General features: G+C 37.1%; 4 protein-coding genes across 5 annotated transcripts; 2 read left to right on the top strand and 2 right to left on the bottom strand.

Annotated features, from left to right (window-relative positions):
• The first annotated feature begins 5,645 nt into the window (after positions 1–5,645).
• Positions 5,646–10,323, top strand: LOC121803598 (auxin response factor 5-like). The gene is made up of 13 exons (XM_042203230.1): positions 5,646–6,099; positions 6,224–6,336; positions 6,847–6,945; positions 7,027–7,083; positions 7,166–7,318; positions 7,404–7,488; positions 7,580–7,670; positions 7,755–7,919; positions 7,997–8,119; positions 8,195–8,406; positions 8,483–9,696; positions 9,773–9,960; positions 10,047–10,323. The coding sequence occupies exons 1-13, from the start codon at positions 5,991–5,993 to the stop codon at positions 10,171–10,173; spliced, it is 2,736 nt and encodes a 911-aa protein (XP_042059164.1). The 5' UTR covers positions 5,646–5,990; the 3' UTR covers positions 10,174–10,323.
• A 111-nt stretch (positions 10,324–10,434) lies between these two features.
• Positions 10,435–13,271, top strand: LOC121803599. The gene is made up of 7 exons (XM_042203231.1): positions 10,435–10,658; positions 10,852–11,469; positions 11,797–11,984; positions 12,075–12,298; positions 12,387–12,580; positions 12,824–12,949; positions 13,036–13,271. Exons 1-7 carry the CDS (start codon positions 10,503–10,505, stop codon positions 13,132–13,134), a joined length of 1,605 nt encoding a protein of 534 aa, XP_042059165.1. The 5' UTR covers positions 10,435–10,502; the 3' UTR covers positions 13,135–13,271.
• Positions 13,272–14,274: 1,003 nt separating this feature from the next.
• Positions 14,275–17,011, bottom strand: LOC121805290 (protein BASIC PENTACYSTEINE6-like). 2 transcript variants are annotated; one of them, XM_042205097.1, is made up of 3 exons: positions 16,840–17,011; positions 15,507–15,628; positions 14,275–15,401 (listed from the first exon to the last, which is right to left on the bottom strand). In XM_042205097.1, the coding sequence occupies exons 2-3, from the start codon at positions 15,561–15,563 to the stop codon at positions 14,550–14,552; spliced, it is 909 nt and encodes a 302-aa protein (XP_042061031.1). In that variant the 5' UTR covers positions 15,564–15,628; positions 16,840–17,011; the 3' UTR covers positions 14,275–14,549. The 2 variants fall into 2 exon arrangements, with proteins under 2 accessions (XP_042061031.1, XP_042061032.1); XM_042205098.1 differs by lacking the exon at positions 16,840–17,011 and adding an exon at positions 16,300–16,832.
• A 1,271-nt stretch (positions 17,012–18,282) lies between these two features.
• LOC121805143 (aldehyde oxidase GLOX-like) lies at positions 18,283–20,184 on the bottom strand. The gene has a single exon (XM_042204932.1). It carries the CDS (start codon positions 20,181–20,183, stop codon positions 18,546–18,548), a length of 1,638 nt encoding a protein of 545 aa, XP_042060866.1. The 5' UTR covers position 20,184; the 3' UTR covers positions 18,283–18,545.
• Between the last annotated feature and the right edge of the window lie 2,471 nt (positions 20,185–22,655).

Here is a 22,655-nt window from a genome sequence, read left to right as displayed (position 1 = left end):
CTGCATGCATTGAAAGTGGAAGAATTGTGTGAATGCTTGGAGGGGGCAACACTTAAGCGGCCACAAAAGCGGCGGCCCAACGCTTATCCTTGAAGCGGCCGCCGACTACCGCCTATGGATTTGGCATGCATATTTCGGTGTTGCCGGATCCAAGAACGACTTGAACGTGCTCTATTCTTCACCACTCTTCAATGATGTTTTGAATGGTGTGGCATCGGTGGTCGACTTCACCGTCAACGGAAATCCATACCACATGTGTTACTATCTCGCCGACGGTATCTACCTAAGGTGGTCGACTTTCGTGAAGACGCTCAGCAATCCGCAAGACCCGAGCCCACTTCAATGCTCTTACCTAAAAGCATGGATGTGGATGCTCTCACATCCCCCACTTTTACCCCCTATTGAAATTTAGGTAAATATTTAGAAATTGGGAAAGTTATTTGCATTATTTAGGCTTATTTTTTTGCTTTTCTATATAGGTTGAAAATGTTTTGCTTCACGTCTAAGTTCTTTATTTTTTCTTTAATTTGCTTGGCAGGAATCTTCTTTGATTACTATAAGTTAGTTAGAATATAAATGGAGTACGTGGAATGTGTAAAAATGTTGGACAACAAAAGGAGTATATGTTTTGATGAATGGAGAGAGATAGTTGCTCAATAATTGGTTCAATTAATTCAACTTATTATTCGGATAATCGAATAATCTGACCTTCATGCCTAAGAAAAATACTACTACCACTACTATTCTATTGGTATAATTTGCAAACAAATTAAGTTGAATAATTTAGGCAACAAAAGTTTTCACTTTTCAAGAAGCACTTGTCTTGTAGTAATAACGTAGAAAATTATTTTTGGACGATTTAGTGGGAACTAAATAATTACTACTTGAATTACAATATAATTGCACTAAGTCAGTTGTACGTCGCATTACAATCTCCTAATTACTTCATATATTCAACTTTAATTGCAATAATAAATTAACTTTTCTTCTTGATTTAGAAATTCAAATGCAGTTCTATACACATTTCTTCCCTTCCGTTCTCGATGATTGTTTTATTACGAAAATTAGGACTATAATAGAAATTATTGAGTATGAATTATAAACCAACTATTTAGGAGGTTACTTATAGTAGTATTACCGAGCATTCACCTTACAATAAAACATTACTAATAATTGATAAAATTTAATTCTTGTTTAGTACACTACAATTAGAGCAATATATATACATCCTAGCAATGTGATTGATTTGGCCCTTATACAAAAATCGATTAATTAATTGCTACGATTTCGCCGAAACAAATCGTATATTCACAATCATGGATAATAATAACATGGTTCAATAATTGGACATAGTGCTAAGACTGCCACGTAGATTAGGATAAGCCACCCTATGTAATTAATATATTAATTAATCAAATAAATTGTTAAGGACAATAATTGGTGATCAATTTTTTTGATTACTATTTGAAGCATATCTAGATTTGCACGTACGAAATTCGAGTATTTGAAGTATATCCAAACTACTCTATGCATGTCACATTATTTTTTTCCCCGTGTGTCCATTTCTTAATTCCAATTATGTGGAAAATTGATATTTATTTTTCTTCCTTATTTAAATGACGCCTAGAAAAAATGTAGAAAAAAGTATTATAATCGAACATACGGATAAATAAGAAAATTATATTATTATATAGCTTATTTGGTGTTATCATATTTAGTCATTTAAAGATAGTGTTATTAATAGCAGTTTTGATATCATGTTATTGTTGTTTTTCGACTGTCAACTCTTTCGACATTGCTGTGATTCTTTTAATGATAGCCACCGAATATAGATCTACTTCTTATTTCTAGTTATCTAATTATTTTTCTCCCATTATCAATCTCTTATAGTCTATACTGTTCTTGTATCCTAAAACTGTTAACACGGTTTGAGCCCGGTATAAAATTATGACTTTGCCATTGATTCCATTATTTCATTTTATATAAAAATGGCACTGTGCAAATGTGGGTTGTAAATTAAGGGAAATGCTATTTAGCCACATTATGACCGGCCATAAAATCGCATTTTAGTAAATTTGGATGCCATGGATATTAATAATTCAAATATCTCATTTAATGCCATAATAATTCAAATATCTCATTCAAATATCTTATTTTACACTGATTTTTTATTTTATGATTAAACTTTAATTATTTTAAAAATCTTTTACTATTATACGATACTAAAGTTGAAGTCAATAATAATTTATAAGTTGTGATACTATATATTATCATTTTATATTTTAATATTATCAATTATATTAAAAATATAGAGTGTATTTTAATATAATTTCATAAATTAATATACTAATTATTGTTTTGAATAGTACTATAGTAGCGTGTGCAAAATTTAAACACGGTATGATAATTAGTTCCAACTTAAATTTTATTATAAAAATTATACAGTAAAATCTTAAAATAAAATAATTTTTTGAGAAAAAACATGAAATTTCTCCTTCCTCGCCGCCATCTCCCACTCTCTTAGAGAAATCAAAATCCTTCCCTACTGCATTAGTATATTAATGTATAGCCTATAATATACTAATATATTTAAAAAATACTTAAATGACAATATCAAAATATAACATTAATTATACATAATATTTTATAAAAGTAATATATTTTTCCAATTATAAGGTGTGATATAATCTAATGCTAATAGCAATTAATATTATGATTGTTAACATGGATTACAGTATGTGCTATATAATATATTAAGAGTTATTATTTACTAATGACATATACTATAGTATAAGTTATAAGCTCAGTACTTTTAAAAATGAGCTGCTAGCCGATGATGATGATTGAATTACTTATAAAACAATGATTATTAAATTATAGTACTTGTATGTATCAAATTAATTAGTAACTTTAATTTGTTTCAAAACAAAGTACTACTTAACTCTATATTTTATGGAGTATAATTTAAGGTTTTATTCTATTTTTAATTATTTTATTCTAAATAATTATAACCTCACAATAATTTAAATTAACTTCATAAGTTATATAATTACCACATCATTTTTTACTAAAATTAAGAAAAACATAATATCATCATCAAATTTTGTTTTAAGGGACTTTTACAGTATTTTGAATCACTACTTTGTTCTTGGGCATACATGGGTTGATGGGCAGTTGTTACTTAATTAAAATTTTTTATAATTCAATTTCAACCAACCACCTTAATGTTTAAATGATGGCAAACGAATATTATACTTAATTAGTAAATTAAATTGATGAATAGTTCAGTAAATATATTACCAATAAGGAAAAAATAGCTGTAGTTTGTAATATTATATACGTACATTGTTATAATTTCCAATTATTATTGAATAAAAATAGCTATAAAAAAATAATGTAATAATAATATTGTAATAAATATTCAACTAATTTTACCATCAATTGAAGTTTAGATGTATCAACTGGAAATATGATTATTAAAAAAAAATAGAAATTTGATTTAATTACAAATTAATTGATCAATTAAATACTCAACTGGATTTAGAGATTAACTGAAATCTACAATTCCTAAACTAAATCAAAGATGAATTGAAATCTTCAAAGTCTTCAATTGAATTTGAAATCAATTGAACCCGTAGTTGAATTTGAGATAAATTTAATTACTCAACCGTCCAATTGAATTTAATACATAAATTAAAAATTTCAATTATTCAACTAAATCGAGATATATTGTAGGAGTATCTAATAACGACCGAAATCCCAAATTATTTAATTAAATAAACACAAGATCAATTTAAATTTTCATTTGAACTAAGATAAGTTTAAGTCCATAATAACTCAAATATAAAAAATGGATTAAAATGCATTAGTTTATCATTAATAGATTTTAACATATTCTTATTTTTAATCATTAGTAATAAATTATGTTGCGATGCAATCATACTATTTTACTGAAAAGGGAATCAAACTATAAAATGGTTAATAAATAAATTAAATAGAAACCGTTGTATATATGAACTATAATAATTAAAAATATTTAAAGAATGCAACTACACAAGTTCGTTGTATATATAAAAAGATATCTCCACAAGTGAAAGGGTACAATTGTCCGAATTATGTTTGCTGTATTTGAGGTGAATTAATTTTGTTAAATTAGCATTAATTACACTACTTTTTTTATTAATTTTTTAGCTGTGTGGCTGGGGCCATTTAGCATCAATCATTGAATTAAACCTTCTAAAAAAAGTAGGTAGATAATGTCAAAGAATTCCTAAATGAAAGTGTAAACACATTATTTTCCTTGAAAAAAAAAAAGGTTGTTGAGACACATCATCAAGTAAAATGGGAAATCGGCAGAGTAGCTATTTTCGAGGTGCATTCCTAACGTGCGCCGTATGTTTGTGACTATCATGCACGGTTCGCATGCCCAATATTCAAAAATATAATAATGTGACGCGAAAGCTCATGACAAAAGAAAAATACAATTCCATTTTATTTTTGGAATATAAAATATTCTCCAAAATAACACAAAAATGGTCTAGTCTTGATACGCTCAAACAAGAGAAATGACCCCTTTTTTTCCTCATACCTCGTAATCCACGTGCTAAAATACGCCTTTCCCATTAATTTTTTTGTCATTTCTCTTTATTTATAATTTGTAATAGTATTAGTATAATAATCTCCCCTGAAACAATTTTTTGTTATGAGATTTTATGAAGCAATAAATGATGAAGATATATTTTGTTGATTGAATCTTTGATACACTTGATATAAAGTGTCAATTTGTACAAAACTTATTCGAAATGCTGCATAAAACATCACATCAATTTTTAAAAAGTGGAGAAAAAAGGGAAACTTGCTTCCAAGAATGTGTAGTGGATTATCTTTATTAACTAATCTATACAGTTTAATGGAGAACAACTCATAAACATTGAATTAATTAATTATATTGCAAAAACTTACTACTATAGTGGAGTTTTTTTACATTGAGATAATTATACTTTTGTTAGATTAAAAAGTTGTGTGAAAACAGTATGTTTAGCACATAAATTTCCACATTAAATGAAAATGATTTATAAAAATCAAAATTAGTACTAACAAACACGTTAAGCCCACATGAAGATGTATAGGGATTAATGAAGGATTTATTAGTAAATAAAAATTGGAACTTGTTTTTGTGTGATAAAAACTAAAAAAATGCTACCTACGTTCTTTCTAGTACAGTACATGGTAGTAGTTAATGGGTGCAAGCAAAGGTTGTCTGATTTTCTCTGCAAATTTCCGTTTCTCATTTCTTCAGCTCTCAAAACAGAACCAACCATTTTAAGCAAGTTTATGCGCAGCTTAAGAGTAATCACACCCTTTGCCTTCAAATCACATGTAGCGAGAAACTCGAGAACAGTGTAGGAATGTTAGAGAGATAAAGATTGAATCTTTTTGGTGCTATGTTGATTGAGAAAGAGCAAGGTGAAACCTTTATTTTTTGTCATTTCCATTTGCCATCTCAAAACTCCATATTTTCTGCTGAAAGGTCAATTTCTTTATGAGAAGGGAGAAAAAAGGGAAGAGGAAACACTTGATAGTCCAACCACTCATGCTTTGATCCGCGTGCTGTGTGTGTATTTATATTTTTGTGACTTTTTTAATAAAAAAGAAAATTCCCTTTTCGCTGTGGATGGGTTGTTGGTGATAGGGCGAGGAAGCCCCACTTAGATTTTTCAGTATTACTACTTTTTTGCAGTGTGTTTTTTGAGCATGCCTTCTTTGATTGGTTCCTCTCATACCACTAGATTCTCTCAATATTTGTCTGTCTTGGCCTTATTCCTCTCATCAATTGTTTAACATACATGCATTTTCTTGAACTAGTGTTTTTTTTGTTGGTGGGGTGATTTTTTCAGTCTTTGTGAAGCTTGATTCTTGCTTGCTGCAAGAGATGGAGCCTAGTGTTGTGGGATTCAAGTAGTGTGTGCGCTGGAGAGAGAAGGGAGAAGATGGCTTTTATTGAAGAAAAGATGAAGGCAGGGGGAGGAGGTTTGGTGAGTGGGGAAAGCAATGTGATTGATGGTATGAAGCTGTTGAAGGAAATGCAGGATCACAGTGGTTAGTTTCTGGTTCATCTCCTGATCTCTCTTTCTTAGTCATGTGTGTGTGTGTGTGTTGTTTTGGTGAAATTATGTGGCATTGTATGGATTTATCAATTATCAATGAGTTGTTGATGTTTTAGGGGTAAAGAAACCAATAAATTCTGAGCTGTGGCATGCCTGTGCTGGTCCACTCGTCACCTTGCCTCCGGTGGGAAGCCTCGTATACTATTTCCCACAAGGCCACAGTGAGCAGGTTCGTCTCTTCATCTTTGAATGAGCTGCAAGATCAGTCTAATTTGGAAGGAATGTAGTTAGCCAACTGTGTAGCTAGTGCACGTATCGTGCTAGCTCGAATGTGTCGTTCTGCTGTGGTTTTTTTCTTTACGGATAGAATTCTTTCGCTGAAGCTGCTTATAGCATGTGTTTTGGCCTTAATTTTATTTGTATACTTATTTAGGCTCATATCTTCATCTTCGAATGAACTGCGAAATCTGCATAATTTGGAAGGAATGTAGATAGTGGAATTGCTTTCATTGCAGTTAAGGCCCTGTTAGGCAATTGTGTAGCTAGTGCAAGTATCGTGCTAGCTCGAATGTGATGTTCCTCTGCGCTTTTTTGACCTTCCACTGATTGAATTCTGTGGTTGAAGCTACAAACAGCATGAGTTTTGGCCATAATCATTTGAGTTTGTGTGTATATCTCGAGTTCATTTGCTCGAGTTGGGTTCTGATTGAGCTAGTATATCTCGGTTTCTCTGCATCAGGTTGCCGTCTCCACAAATAGGTCAGCAACGACACAAATACCAAACTATCCGAATCTTCCCACTCAGTTGCTGTGCCAAGTTCACAACGTTACACTCCATGTAAGTATTTCGAGAGGGAAACTATTCTACGGCTTTGGTTAACAACTCATTGCATCAATTTAAATGTGTTTGTGTCAACAGGCAGACAAAGAAACCGATGAGATCTACGCCCAGATGTGCCTGCAGTGCATAAATTCTGTAAGTCTAGCAACTGAAGATAGTATTTTTCCATGTTGTGCGCCTTTCGTCACTGTGATGATGTGCGTTTTCCTTGTGGCAGGAAAAGGATGTATTCCCTGTACCTGATTTTGGACTAAAACCGAGTAAACATCCAACGGAGTTCTTCTGCAAAACTTTGACGGCTAGTGATACAAGCACGCATGGTGGTTTTTCTGTTCCTAGGAGGGCGGCCGAAAAGCTTTTCCCTCAATTAGTATGGTTTTAGTCTAATTGGCTCTATACGTGTCTCTCTATATCTAAAAAATGATATCAATTCATTTTATGCTTAACGATTTCAGGATTACTCGATGCAACCTCCATTTCAAGAACTAGTGGTCCGGGATTTACACGATAACACCTGGACCTTTCGCCACATATACCGGGGTAATCACGCTGCAGAGTTGTACAAAGCTCGAGGCATGCCTCTGTAGTATAAGTATAATAACCTCGGTATTTTTGAATTTTCTTTATTTAGGGCAGCCGAAGCGTCACCTTCTTACAACTGGCTGGAGTATGTTCGTTGGAGCAAAGCGGCTTCGAGCTGGTGATTCAGTGCTGTTTATCAGGTAGCGTTTGTAACTCTACAGTTAACCGCATAATCCAGTCACGGTCGTTATGTATGCCCACTGTTTGCATTACTTTCCCTGTAGGGACGAGAAATCGCAGTTGTTGCTGGGAGTGAGGCGTGCCAACCGCCAGCAAACGATGATGCCATCTTCCGTTCTATCTGCTGACAGCATGCATATAGGAATCCTTGCTGCTGCTGCTCATGCTGCTGCTAACAGAAGCCCGTTTACGATCTTTTACAATCCGAGGTTTCTTAAATAACTCCTTTTAGCTAACGGATCCGCCCTCATATTTTTCAAACTAACTCACTCACCCCATTTTGTAGGGCATGCCCCTCGGAGTTTGTCATTCCGTTGGCTAAATATAGAAAAGCAGTTTTTGGGACGCAGCTGTCTATTGGTATGAGGTTCGGCATTATGTTTGAAACCGAAGAATCCACTAAACGGAGGTAACAGGCGAAGCAGATCCGCTTTGTATTCCATATCGCCTCGGTCATTGCTTTACGTTCTTCTTCTTTGTACAGATACATGGGCACGATCATAGGAATAAGCGACATAGATCCATTAAGATGGCCCGCCTCGAAGTGGCGTAGTCTTCAGGTGGAGTGGGATGAGCCTGGATGTGGTGATAAGCAGAATCGAGTTAGCCCTTGGGAGATCGAGACTCCCGAGAGCCTCTTCATATTTCCATCTCTAACCGCAAACATGAAACGCCCTTTCCACTCGGCTTTCATAGGTAGTTTGTTTTATAAGCATCGACTTGTTTTGGTTGTGTTTTCGTATTTGCTGATTCGTTGTTTTCCATGAATCAGGAGCACCGCCCGAATGGGATTCTTTAATGAATCGGCCTTTCCTCAGGGTTCCAGAGAATCCACATGGCGAGTTTCAATGCCCCCCGATATCAAGCATGTGGCCCGAGCAATTGTTGAAGATGCTTGGAAAGCCTCATGGTATGATGAGTCCTCATCCTATGCAGGAAATGAAAGACGTTGCGTTGCACGAACCAAAGTCTCTAGTGCAACCGGCCATCAAGGACGTTTGTCTGCAAGCCGACACTCATTCTCAGAGCTTCACCGGCCAGCCATACAGAAAGCCTAACATATCCGGGAACCTAATATCTCCAGGAGCTGGTCAGGAACTGTCGGAGATCGACTCCGTTCCTGCTGCGAATCAATCAGGTCAGTGCCAGTCCGAGGGACAGCTCAGCGAAGAAAAATTGATGAGTAAGCCCACGAATCCACAAAGCTTCAGCAACGATTTGATGGTGTCGGGGCAGATTGGTGGAGGCTCCGTGCCTTTCCAAACGAGTCCGTGTGAAACGCAAACACGCCTGGAGACACACAGTCTTCAAAATCTAACGGTCAATCCATCCCACGTTGAATCTACTATTGCCAACGCCTTGGTCGATTTTAGCCCATACCCGATGATGTGTCCATATCCTCCCCCGGGATTGTTTAGAAACACGGGATCCTTGTCCGTGTTCAAGAAACCTGACCAGTCTCCAATGTCGTCTGAAGTGGCTTACCCGATGATGCTGCCTTCAGTCGGACAAGAGTTATGGGACGGCCAATTTAGCAACCCCAAGTGCGCCGCTCTTCCCGTGCTGCTGCCTCATCACGACATGTCGAACTTCCAGTATTGTTCTAATGTTTTGAAAGATTTGTCAGATGATAACCACAAACAAAGTGACATATACAGCTGTCTCAATCTTGACGGGAGTAACAGCGGGAGCACGGTGATCGACCCTTCTTCGGTCTCTAGCACCATCTTGGACGACTTATCCGCCCTCAAGAACATGGATTTCTCGAACCCCACGGATTACATGGTGGGGGGCTTCTGCTCGACCCAAGACGTCCAATCGCAGATCACGTCGGCCAGCTTAGCAGACTCCCGGACGTTCTCCATACAGGAATACGCTGACAACTCGGGCGGGGCATCATCCAGCAACGTGGACTTCGATGACAACAATCTCCTGCAGCAGAGCTCCTTCCAGCAAGTCACTCCTAGATTCCGGACTTACACAAAGGTGATGATCTAGCCATTTCATTCCACTACAAAAAAAAAGCAGAATTTAATTGGTTAATTCGTGTTGGTGATGACAGATTCAAAAGGCGGGATCGGTGGGGAGGTCGATTGACGTGTCGAGTTTCAAAACGTACAACCAGCTGCGGTCGGAGATTGAACGCATGTTCGGGCTGGAGGGTCTGCTGAACGACCCCGGCTCGGGATGGAAGCTCGTGTACGTGGACTTTGAGAGCGACGTGCTTCTCGTTGGGGATGATCCGTGGGAGTAAGTCGAGCTCTTTCCTTTCTTAATTAGTTACTGAAAAGGTGAGGCATGTATAATGTGTATGATGATGATGATATGTTGTGTAGGGAGTTTGTTGGGTGTGTTCGATGCATAAGGATTCTGTCGCCGGCGGAGGTGAAGCAGATGGGGGAGGAGGGGATGCAGCTGCTCAACTCCGCGGCGGGGATGCAGCTGCAGGGGGATTCAACTTGAATGTGTTATATGATCGTATTAGATGAATGCTGTATGTAAATTGGATTCTGATTCAGCCTTGTAGCTTTTCATCATTCTCTTTTTCCCCCCAAAACTTCGTTTATCGCTCTAAATTTTGACTCAAATAAACAGAAATATGCATATTCAAAATCTATACAAATAAATATAGGAAAATAGATAAAATGACCCATGGGGTATTGTTTGGGACGTACTTAATTTTTGGTACTGATTAAAAAACTATAAAATAAAAGGATGTTGGTAAAGGCAGTTAAATTGGCCCACAACTCCCACCTTCAGAATTCCAGAAAAATCTCTTCTTTATCAGAGAAATGGGGCAATCATCGTCGACGGAGCAGGGAGCATCACCGGAGATGCTCGAAGTGCAATCACTAGTTGCTTCAACTGGAGCCCTACCATCTCTCCAGAAATCATTTCCTCTTCTCTCTGATCCACAAACTCAATCGATTCCTCTCCCATCTCTGCAGGTAATTCAACAATAACAAATTAACCACAAATTATAATCACCACGTGCTTTTGTAGAATTGGGTCACCACTTACCTGATCAAACTCGATATTGCGTTGGATTCCCCAAATTTATTACTCGATTGCCTCAACTTTGATTCTTTGATTACGCAACCAGTTGTTTACTCCGTTTCCCCCTTTTACTTTGTGTCTCAGAAATGTTTCGATTTGACTTGCGCGAATGTGGAATTCGATCAAGATGTGGTGCTTAAGGAATTGCCCCTGTTGTTTACTCATCTAGGTTCTGCAATAGTTGAATTGTTTTTCGTGGCTGATGAAAATGGAGTGAGTGAAGTTGAGTTCTTGAGAGGCTACACCAATATCTGCGGAAGGGCGGTTGCTTCCACATTGTTGAATAATTTGTTTCGGGTATTTTCTGTGGCGTGTTCCAAGGCCGGGGTTCGAGTTGATCTGCAGTTTGAGCTGTTTAATGATGATTGCAAAATTAGTGGGGCTTTGTCGCCCCGTGATGTTTGTATGCTTCTGTGCATCTGTTGGATTTTCTCTTGTGATTCTAGGATGCTTAGATTGAATGCAGGGAAGGGAGAAGGGAAATTTAGTGTTCCGGATATATCTCATTTGGTATTCTCGGCTATTGAGGCGTGTAGTGAAGGAGATGCCGGCTTGGATTTTTGGGACTCCCGTGTGTCGGAGATAGATATGCAACTTCCTGCTGCAAAAATTCATCTTTGGGCTTTGAAGAATGTACCTCACCTTGCAGATTGCTTTCAACAATTCGTTCATGCAAGACTCTGTTACCTCACGCTCCCGGAGGTTGGCACACTTTGTTCAGTTCATCATATTGTTTTGTATGATGTTATACATAATTTCACATGCAAGTTTTCGTAGGATTTCACTGAAAATGCATTATATTGCTTAAAAGAGTTCCTACGATGTTTAAGATGGATGCTTTGGTCCATTACTAGAGCTATAGTGGTCTGTTAATAGTTCTTTTTCATAATCTTGTCTTGGTCTGTGTCAATTTTATGAGGACGAGACTCGGGTAAAACTGTCTTTTGATAAGATCATGATATCAATGGAGCTTCACGAGCATTTTGTATTGTATTTCTGTTACCATAACCTTTAAATGCCTAATTGCAGGAGAAATCAGAGACATCATGCGCTTCTGCTCATGAGAGCTCCTCTTTAGCAATTTCTAAACATCGCCTTTTGACTCCTGGAAGGGCCTGGGCTATCTCACTCTCATTGAGAGGTGCTATGTATGAAGAGATGTCAAAAACTTGTTTTCCCAACGATGACGATGAAACGATCGACAACCTACTTTACCAGTTTGTCCACTCTCTTACAGTACTCGACTGCGTTTGTGTTTCTCATATTATACTCTAGCATGTGTTTTACATTTCAAGTCATGCATGCAGGTCTTCTGTTGATGGCAAAGGTCTTAATCGCTTTTGGTCAAGGGTTGAAGGCTACAATGGTCCAACTATAATGCTTATCTCTGCGCGTGAGCAAAAGACCAATGCAAGGCCATGGATCATTGGTGCACTCACAAATGGGGGATTTGAAAATAAGGATATATATTATGGAAATTCTGGCAGTCTGTATGCTTTAAGCCCAGTCTTCCATGCATTCATATCCTCTGGTCAGCCACTTGGGGTTTGTTCTACGATATATATGTTATTTTCAGTGTAAGATGATTAAAACTGACCGGAGATTTATCGAATTGGCAGGAAGGGAGAAAAACTTTGTCTATAGTCATTCGCAAGGTAGGTCTTATGAGGCTAAACCTAAACCAGTAGGACTTGCATTTGGTGGATCTTTAGGAAACGAAAGAATATTTTTGGATGATGATTTTGCAAGAGTTACCGCACGCCACCATGCCGTTGACAAAACATACCAACATGGCAACCTCTTCCCCAATCAGGTATTACCATACAACTCCAACTCTTTGATCTGTTAGCTTTTCATTGTTTTCTTATTAGTAGATTAGTTCCTTTTACTCAGCATTCACTGAATAGGACTGGACCTAGTTTTTAGTTTTTGAGTTTAAAACAACATTATTTTCTTTGGTTTTTGAGGAAGTGGCGAATACAATTATCCACATTCACTTTATGATTCATTTGGATGGTGTGGTTGATGATCTCAATTTGTGTGTGTGCATTGATAGGGATTCCTTCCAACTGAAGCCTCAGTTTTCCAAGTAGAGGTATGGGGGTTAGGCGGGAGATCTGCGCGAGAGGTCCAAGCTTCTCATCAGAAGCGAGAAGAGATTTTTACAGATCAAAGGCGAAAGGTAATCCCGATCTTTCACTGTATTTCATTGAGCAGGCAGTCAATCAAGCTTCAATGGCACTCTGATGCTATTCTAATCTCTTGCAGATCGACTTGAAAACATTTACCAACTGGGAAGATTCGCCGGAGAAGATGATGATGGATATGGTGTCCAATCCAAACGCTGTTAGGCGCGAAGAACGATGAACACAAGACAGATCAACCACCATATTGTAAATATGAGTGTACATTAGAGTGCTTCTTCTGATACTACTACCCCATTTTGTGGAAGACTTGAAATTCAGAGTGTTGAGAAAATAAAATTAATTGCTTCATTGCTATAATATTGTAGATCCATAAAGATAGCTTTACTGATTCTCAAAAGCTACAATCAAGAATTTTACACTATGATGTCAAAATAGCAATTGCAGCTCAATTAATTCCATGTGGTAGATAGATCCAATGAATAAAGGTATCATTCACGGCTGTGGCTTGTCTTCTGTTTTCTTTGACTGCACGAGTCTCGTTTGTGCTGACGTTCTGTTAGTGACTGGGATTGTGTTCATGAAATTTACTTTTTTCTTATACTTCCGGTAAAATACTTTTTTTGTTTTGTTTTGTGAGAATGTGGAGAAGTCCGATCTACTATTAAATTATTAGAAAGATTAAAATAATTAATTGATAAGTATTTATATTCATATCAAGGTTTCAAGTTTCAACATTGGTCATTACAAAAATCCAATGTTATTATTATTATTATTAATTGTTGACTTAACAAAATCTTATTTGATGTCTTAAGTATTTGGAGTTTGAGTTAAAATGAAATGAGTTGTAATGATTAACAAAAATCAATTCTTAAAAAATAATAGTACTATAGTATTTAAAAAAAACAAAACTAAAACAATGAAAAACACTCTCCTTCTCTCCCTCTCCGTCTCTCCCTGAAAATTTATCAACTTACTTCGATTTTTTTCTTCCACAAAATTTTGTCACATTTTCTTTTCCTATTTTTGATAGTAGACCATACATTTTACTAACTCATTTTTACTCACATTTTATTATAAAATAAAACTAGTACTATATAAAAAAAAGACCCAGAGTACACTAAATTTTTCAACCTACTTTCTATTACAGGTTTTAAAACCCGTGTCCCGTCAAATGGAGCCAAATTATTAGAGACGGAGGGAGTAATAATTTCTTAAAACTAAGCCACATAACCTTCCATAAAATACCAATAGTATTTACTCTTCCGTAAAAATACTAAGCCTCATTCCATCATTCACCTAATCCATGGAGATCCTACAAACGTAATGAGGTTCATCATATACAACCCAGTCACAAACAGAATCATCATGAAATGCTCTTAGATTTGATACAATAAGACATCATTTTCATAGATCCTTGCTTTACAATTACATCCCTTCTGCCATCTCTCATCAACATTCTCATACACATTATTACACAACGAGAACTGGGCGGGCACGATAAGCATCATCAATCTTACACCAAGTGTAGCACACCTTCCTATTTACCTAAGCCAGATATTAAATACACCTCTCCAGCATTGATGGTGATGATGTGCAGCATTTTGAGAAATCCCTTTTAATCCTTGTTGAGAGTACTTACTTGATGGTGATGTAGCGGTTTGTCCCGTGCTTTGCCCAGTGTTCTTTGAGATCAACCGGGTTGGAAAGATCAATCCCCTCAGCAGCAAGTCGACCAAGTAGCTTGTTGAACGCACTTCCACTCATCTTCCTTCCACCAACACGGGCGTGTCGCTTGTTAGGCACAGCTGGGAGTGGATACATTGACAAATTGGTTGTGCAGCACGGTGACTGCCAGCCACCGTTGCCCCATTTGTAGCACGGCCTTAGGACCCCAGTGCATGAACAGACTGGCACGGGCATGGTCGACTCATCAAAGGCAACCTGGTTCAAACCAAGATCTTGATCCTTCCACTCAGATTTAGTGAGATCATCCTCTTCCTGTTTAATTTTTTTGGTTGGCTTTGGAGCCTTCCTCGCAGGTGCAGCTTGTTTCGCCTCCTTAGCACGTTTTGTACGACTGGGCTTTGCAGGCTCTGGCGAAACTGGAACCGCATCGGGTATCTGAATTTCCCTGCTCGTGTACGGGGCTTCAACCATGTGAGCTTGGTGATGTACGTGCTGATGCTGAGGATGATGCATATGCTTCACTCCGCGGGGAATTTGGCATCCGGGCGGACAAGGGGATATGTTGCCGTTGTTGTTGATGTCATTTTCTCGATACTGAAGAGTAGCAATAGCGCTGTCTCGTTCCATTATGGCATTATTTCGTTCAGCTATCGCTGCATCCCGCTGCATAATAGCCATGTCCCTCTCTGCTACGGCCGCCTTTTTTTCAGAAATCGCAAGATTTTTTTCCTGGATTGCAGCATCTCTTTCAGTCATAATAGCCATTATCTGCTTCATTGATGGATGATGCTGCATCAACCACTGATACAAAAATGAATTTTTATCAACCAATTAGGGCAGAGTATGAAAGTCGAAATCTTGAGTGCAAGCAACCGATTCCCATCAGTTCCGTGCCACTTTGTTTACCTGACCCTGCTGAGGTGCTTTATGCCTTCCATTTTCGGGGTGCCTACTATCGTCCATCTAAGATCCACAGCAAAAGAATCTGCTAGTACGAATGCCAACTAAAGCCCACTAAACCATGCACCCTGAAGGAAAAGAAGATTGTGTCACACAAATCAAACTAGCGTAATTGCTCCAAGGGGAAATACGTTGAAATTGATATGTAAGAGTTGCCGGTGCAATGCCACATACGAACAAGAAGCATATATTTACAGTAAGAGTCGCCAGTGTTACACCGAATAACTTAACCAAATACGAAATAGGTATGTCAGGTTCTGAATGTAGCATGGTTCAGAGACACAAAGCATGTCATCACTTGTAATAATTCAGCTCCTGGAGCATAGAATTTTGAAAAACAACACTTGGTGACTTTACACAGCTGATATATAAGTCAATCATATCATATTTGTAACCAACACAATAATCATTTACTCCCAGAACCATCATCCATACTGCTTAACTGTTGAAACAATGAACTTCACAGATCACACCCAAAGACTTGATTGAATTTAAGCTACCAAAAAGTTTCAACTTTTGATTATAATTTGGTAAATCAACTAGTACTAATATTGTTTACAATAATTCACAGATCACTCTTGATTTTGAAGTGTAAGTATAGTTGATTTTAGCTTCGAGTTTCAACCCACACATTTTTGTTAGAAATAGCTTGCATTATGCAGATTTAGGCAACATTTTACATCAAAACATTTACAAGGCCGAGATCATCGTTTGATAAAAGTACACCTGCGATGCAAACCTCAAGCTTACTATCCAAAGAAAGACACTGGTGGAATGAAAGAATCTCCAACCATAGCAACTTATAGCGCAAATGCAACTTTTCTTCCCATTCTCTCTCTCAAAAAAAAAGAAAAAAAGAAAACGCAATGTGAAGCTCAGCTTAGATAATGAAGTCTAAAATACACTAATACTTGCACACTTTGTTAAATATTGATTCTCTTCAGTTTCTGATCTTTGGCAGCCACTCAGATCAAGTAGAATATCATGCTATTTCAACGCATCTGAATCAATTGAATATTATTTTATGACGAAAAGTAGATGGTAAATTATCAAACATAAAAACGAACTCAACCTCAATTTTCAGCTAAAATGGAACACACAAAGTAATTCACTTTAACAAACAATTAATTCAGCAGACAAACAGGAAACCCATTTCACACAAACCCCAAAATCAACCAAAGCAAACGCACTAAAATTTAGCAACTAAAGGCAAGAGCAACGCGAAATAGAGATCAAGGCAACATTTTTACGGAATTCGGTAGGAAAACACAGAGCTTACTAGGTGAGAGCCGAAACCCTAAAATCAAAGAGAGCAAGGAATGAAATGGGGCAGCGAAATAATTGTGCAACACCCACGAACACACGCACTTATGTGTTTCCTCATTTTCATCACTTCTACAACATTGTATTTTATTTTATCGGATTCATCACTGTTTATTGCGATAGAATTTGGCCAACTGTAGCATGAGTAATTAATGAGGCAGTGGAAATGGACGGTTGGTGATGGGAGTCATTGCGATGCTGGCTGCTTAGCCGTTGGATTAGGACGGCGATCACCATTTTCTTCCGATTCAATCACAAGTCAAGAATTGTAACACTGAATTTGATCGTCTCGATTTCAATCGAGATTCGACTCAATTCACCAAAACTATTTTCCGTCACTAGTTAGTTTCCTCTAATATTAAATATTCCCATATATAAAATCAAATTAAAATTACACCATGTAACGAATACATGTATATACCACTTCAGTTACTGACCTGAATTAAAAAGGATATATATTCAATATGAAAACCAAAACTAACCACCGAAACTCGAACGTGTGTTTATTTTCGTCAATTGTCAATAGTGTTTATTTAATTGTTCCAATTGATCTTTAACGTGTTTTACTATGATTAAAATAAATACATGTCTTTATGTATTGCAATTAAAATCCATTGTAAATACATCAAATAATACAAAGACTGCATTATTTTGAGACGCAACCAAAAAATAATAGTCACTGAATTCAAAGAAAATTTTGAGTTCCTAGTGGTAGGCACCATTTACAAGTTGTAATAAAATTATTATCAAATGCTTTCACGTGAAGAAACCGACAGAAATTCGGACGAACAAAAAGTTATTGTATTAGTTGTTTTTTGTCTTTGTTATATTATCTATTTCACGAGCTCAAAAGAGTAATTTTGTGTGAGATGTACGTCTATTTTTTATTTATTATATATATACGCATGTTCTAGGCTGGATTGTTTCATTTTATTTGATTTCTCATTTTTAAATAATTAGTAATATGGATTTAAGATGGAAATTATATATGCAATAAAAAAAAGGAGACTGAAATAATTTATTTTAGATCTCCATTTTAAATGATTCTATTTGGTCAATATAATTGACAAATGCATGCATATTAAAGAACTTCAATACATATACTCCATTCGTCCCATGTTACTTGAGACGTTTCTTTTTTACACGAGATTTAAGAAAATTGTGTTTAATGAGTTAAATAAAGTAGATAAGAGAATGAAGTAAGAGAAAGAAGAGAGAGTAAAGTAAAAGAAAAAATAAAATATGTGAGATTAGATGTTTTATTTTTAGCTAAAAAATGAAATGACTCAAGTAACTTGGGACAAGCTAAAAAGGAATACGACTCAAGTAACTTGAGACGGAGAGAGTAAATACTAAGAAATTGACAATAATTTAGGTAGAATAAATTTATTTCTTTGACGAGACTAATATAATAATACTACTACTACAGAATAACATTGCATTGCTAGTTCAGCTAGTAGGTTATTTCTCTGATAAAACTGTCATGGTTGCAACTTTCTACACGAGACCACGACGTCACAACAAATTTTTTTATTGCATATATAAGTAAACAACAATAAATCGTCACAAGTAAAAAAAACAAAGAAAGCAGACAATCAATCCAATTGTTTTCATGTGTATTTGAATGAATATGAATGTATATATCTATATCTAAAAAATCCTTCAATTTATTTGGACCCAAATACCTTCACTAGGAATATTCCGATGAACCAAAAATAAAAGATAGTATCCGGGTGGGGCAACATTGCTTGATTGCGGGGAGACGACCCAGATTCGACTTGAATTACCATTAACCGTTACGTTTCCCTGACCTAGTACTAACAACCTTTGATTCATCGAAAACGAGTGAGTTACAAATGGGGGAGCCACCATTGTAACCATAACCGAACCATTGTCAATTTGGCCCGAAGGGACCGTGAAACCTACTACAAGTGGTTGTCTATAGCCGATTTTAGACTGCGAGACAGGAGAAATAATCTTTGGGCGTGTGCTAGCATATGACGAATTCAAGTAGGATGGAGAAAATGCTTCTAAAGTTAAGTCAGTTGGGAATAAAACTCCAGTGAAATTATAATACGTGTGAGGATTGCTCCCACCAATGATGACACGACCGTCGCGTAATAATACTGCGGTCGAGTGGTACATTCGAGGAGTGGAACTCGAGCTCTGCACCTCGAATCTCGACCCAACAGGATTGTCGGGTCGGTAGATAACAGGCGCGAGAACCGGGTCCCTGGACAATTCCCACCCGGCCGTGCCCGAACCGGCCCCGTTGATAATTAAGACATCCCCATTAGGTAATAAGACCATATCTCCCATGACCCGGGGACCAGGCATGGTCTCCATGGCCCACTGGGGGTTCTGGTCATTTATTCGAATCCTACCACACGTGTCGAGCGCGGTCACAAATTTCCCATTATTGGCACTAACATAAGCTCCTGCAGGCGCACCCCCACACACGAGGACCTGAGCTTCGGAGCTGCTGTTCAGCGGGAGCAGAACAGCAGAGCCGGAGCTCGGATAGTTCCTCGGATCCCCACCCGGGATCATCGGGTAATTTTTCACAACCACTCCGCGGACATAATCGAGCAGGATTGCTCGATTATTCGCGAAAATGAATAGATTTCCATCTACATTCAAGAAAACAAAAGGGTAGAGATTATTCTCAACCCGAGGATCATTGGTTTGGATGAGAAGCGGGAGGCTGCGCGGCCTCTCGGCCGCGCTCCGCCTCGGGTAGAACTCGTAGCTGAACTGGCGGCGGCCGCCCACGATGATCACCCCGCCGCCGTCGGGGAGGATGTGGTTGGTGGCATACCAGCGGCGCTGCGCGAGGGCGGGGTTGATCTCAAGCCAATCGCAGGAGACGGCGGCGCCGGAGCAGGGGCTGAAGAGGCGGGCGGCGTGGTCGCCGTCGTTGAAGCCGCCGGTCTGGAGGAGGGTGCCGTTGGGGAGGAGGGCGGCGGAGGAGCACCAGGTGTCGGTGAGGAGCATGAGGGGGCGGACGGAGTTGGAGGCGAGGGTGTACTCGACGGAGTGGGCGGTGCAGTCGAGGGGGAGAGCGGTGTCGTTGGGGTCGCGGCGGCAGCGGCCGGATGGGAGGGAGATGTTGGAGGGGCCGAAGTCGGTGCGGTCGAAGATGAGGACGCGGTCGGTGAAGAGGAGCTGCATGTGCATGGCTGAGACACCTATGTTCGGGTGGAGAAGCTCCCACTCACCGTTGGCGGCGTGAGTGAGAGCTCTCTGGTGAGGGAGGAGGAGGATGAGGATGAGGAAGAGGATAATTAGTGGTGGAGGCATGTTTTTGTATTGCTAAGTTTTAGATTCAAATGTAGACAAATGATGTACTATATATAGTACTGTTGAAGTTAAAATTTTCGATTTTTTTTCTTCACGTAGCGATATATGATTAATTCAATTTCAAGTGCTATTTTGATCAAACATTGAATTGTCAAGGTCTTATAAGTAGATACTCCATTAACTTTCATTTATGTGATTAGAAATACTCATAACTCCCAAAGAAATAAAGAAAAATTTCAATGTAAAAGTATTTAAACTTACTCAAAGCTAATGTACGAATCAATGTAAAGTTCAAGTCTATAATAATATAGGTTTGACTTTTATATGACAAATTTAATTAACATGTCTAGCGTCCTTGACTAACTTAATGAGCCATTGCTTCTTGGCTTCTTGCTGCTGTTCATTTTTTCGGTCTTAGCAATTATAAATTATTTTTATAAATATTAGATTGACCTTTTAATTTGGCTAATGTGTGAAGGTATGGAGTATATATACATATATTGAAATTAATAATTTTATTATTTGTACTTAACTATTTGAGGAATTCTCTTTATCTATCTATCTATAACAAAATGTTGGACTAACATAGCTACTAGTATTATAGTATTGTGGTAGGAATTACTTCAAAGGAATCGTCAGGTATATAATACCATAAATATTGCTTTCATAGAATAATAAAGCCTATAATTAAACCCAATACATGATGTACTGAATTATCGACATATGGAGTATTCATAAAATGGATCCAGTCAATAATCAACGAGTAGAAGTAACTCATAAATTTAATCACTTGACTTTGTCTAAGTGATCGTTTCAAATTAATTCAATACGAATGGTTTTATCTGTTTAAAACGCAATATGTAGGATATTGTTGGCTTCGAAAATAAATTTAGAAGTTAATAACACACAGGACTATAGGAGTAGTATTTTCATTAGAAAAACAACATTGTCCCCACAAAGAAGAATCACAATATTATGTTATTTGCATCACAATATTTCGAATTAAATCTATATATGAAGATGAGGTTATCCTTCTAGCAAGGATATACTATATCCTTTCCTTAAATAAGAAAACAAGGAAATCATTCCATAAAGAATAAGTACATAGGTTTACATGACTTTATAATCTTTGGTTTACAAGAATCAGTGCATAGCTTTACATGACTTTATAATCTTAAGTTTCTCTAATCAAAACTAGTGTACAGAGAATTGTTATACATGTTGATACCGAGGTGATGTAATGTATTTAATTAAATGCGGGAAACAAATAGCACAACAATTAATTAAGTATCTTATATTGTGTTTAAATGTTCGATACATAATATCGTTTCTGATTCTAGATCTGGTCATATATACTCCCTCCGTCCCATGTTACTCGCACTTTTCATTTTAGGTCGTAAATTTGGGATTGATTTTTTAGTATAATTAAATTAGAATTTTAAGTGTAATGAGACATCACTTAATAAATGAGCTCTTAACTTAATCTAACATATTAATTAAATACATTAATTCTAACTTAAACTATAAATAGTGTAAGGAGTTTGTGACGAGCCGAAAAGCAACAATGCAAGTAACATGAGACGGAGAGAGTATTATTTTCGTGCAAAACATTAGATGACAATATGAATTACTGACTCGAAATATACAATTTCCGCCGTACTATAGTAGTAGAGTTATTTTTTTAATTTTGGGCTACCCATAGTAATGATATCATTTCATTTTTTAGTAAAAAGTACTCCATCCGTCCCACCATAAGTGAGTCACTTTTCTTTTTGGGATGTCCCATTATAAGTGAGTAATTTCCATTTTAATCAAAAATTTTCATCTCTTATTTTATTTTCCGACCTACTTTATTCTTTTCAGTCATCTACTTTTCCCTCTCTCTTACTTTACTCTTTCCATTTTAACCACTCCCTCCTTCCCACAGAAATAGGTCATATTTCTTTTTTCGTCCATCCCATAGAAATAGTACATATCCATTTATGGTAACCTTTAATTATTTAAGTATCAATTCCTTGAATCTTGTGCCAAAAGAAGTGGCTCGCTTATGGCGGGAGAGTAGGAATAACATATTTTCTTACTCTTACTTTATTCTCTCTACTTTTTAATCTCTCCTATTTTATTACTCACTCGGTCCCATAATAATTGTCACTCTTATAGTGGACAAGAGTTTAAAGAAATGTAAAGAAAAGTTGGTTGGAAAAGTAAGTGGAATGTGTGACCCATTTTTTTATATTGATTTTATAATAAAATGTGAGTGAAGTGAGTTAGTAGAATGCAGGACCTAAATAGAAAAGAGTGACAATTATTGTGGGACGGAGGGAGTAGCTGTTTATTTAGTACATAACACATCTTTTTCTTAATCTAAATGGCGGAAAGAAATGCATCCATTAATATGAAATAAGAGAAGGGGTAAAAGGGTAATTTAAAATACGGATTGAGTCGAGGTCCTCCACTCGCAACCCAAGCAAT

Source organism: Salvia splendens, chromosome 5 (assembly GCF_004379255.2).
Source record: "Salvia splendens isolate huo1 chromosome 5, SspV2, whole genome shotgun sequence".
Classification (NCBI taxonomy): domain Eukaryota; kingdom Viridiplantae; phylum Streptophyta; class Magnoliopsida; order Lamiales; family Lamiaceae; genus Salvia; species Salvia splendens.
The sequence above is the reverse complement of the archived record's forward strand: the minus strand, read 5'-3'. Positions and strand labels throughout refer to the sequence as shown.

Bases quoted from the DNA above. Each gene is read 5' to 3' on its own strand.
- LOC121803598 (XM_042203230.1), top strand. From the start codon at position 5,991: ATGGCTTTTATTGAAGAAAAGATGAAGGCAGGGGGAGGAGGTTTGGTG. The intron at 7,084-7,165 runs GTAAGTCTAGCA...TCCTTGTGGCAG, and splicing joins GCCTGCAGTGCATAAATTCT to GAAAAGGATGTATTCCCTGT. The intron at 9,961-10,046 runs GTAAGTCGAGCT...TATGTTGTGTAG, and splicing joins GTTGGGGATGATCCGTGGGA to GGAGTTTGTTGGGTGTGTTC.
- LOC121803599 (XM_042203231.1), top strand. From the start codon at position 10,503: ATGGGGCAATCATCGTCGACGGAGCAGGGAGCATCACCGGAGATGCTC. The intron at 10,659-10,851 runs GTAATTCAACAA...TTTGTGTCTCAG, and splicing joins TTCCTCTCCCATCTCTGCAG to AAATGTTTCGATTTGACTTG. The intron at 12,581-12,823 runs GTATTACCATAC...GTGCATTGATAG, and splicing joins GCAACCTCTTCCCCAATCAG to GGATTCCTTCCAACTGAAGC.
- LOC121805290 (XM_042205097.1), bottom strand. From the start codon at position 15,563: ATGGACGATAGTAGGCACCCCGAAAATGGAAGGCATAAAGCACCTCAG. The intron at 15,402-15,506 runs GTAAACAAAGTG...TTTTTGTATCAG, and splicing joins AAGCACCTCAGCAGGGTCAG to TGGTTGATGCAGCATCATCC.
- LOC121805143 (XM_042204932.1), bottom strand. From the start codon at position 20,183: ATGCCTCCACCACTAATTATCCTCTTCCTCATCCTCATCCTCCTCCTC.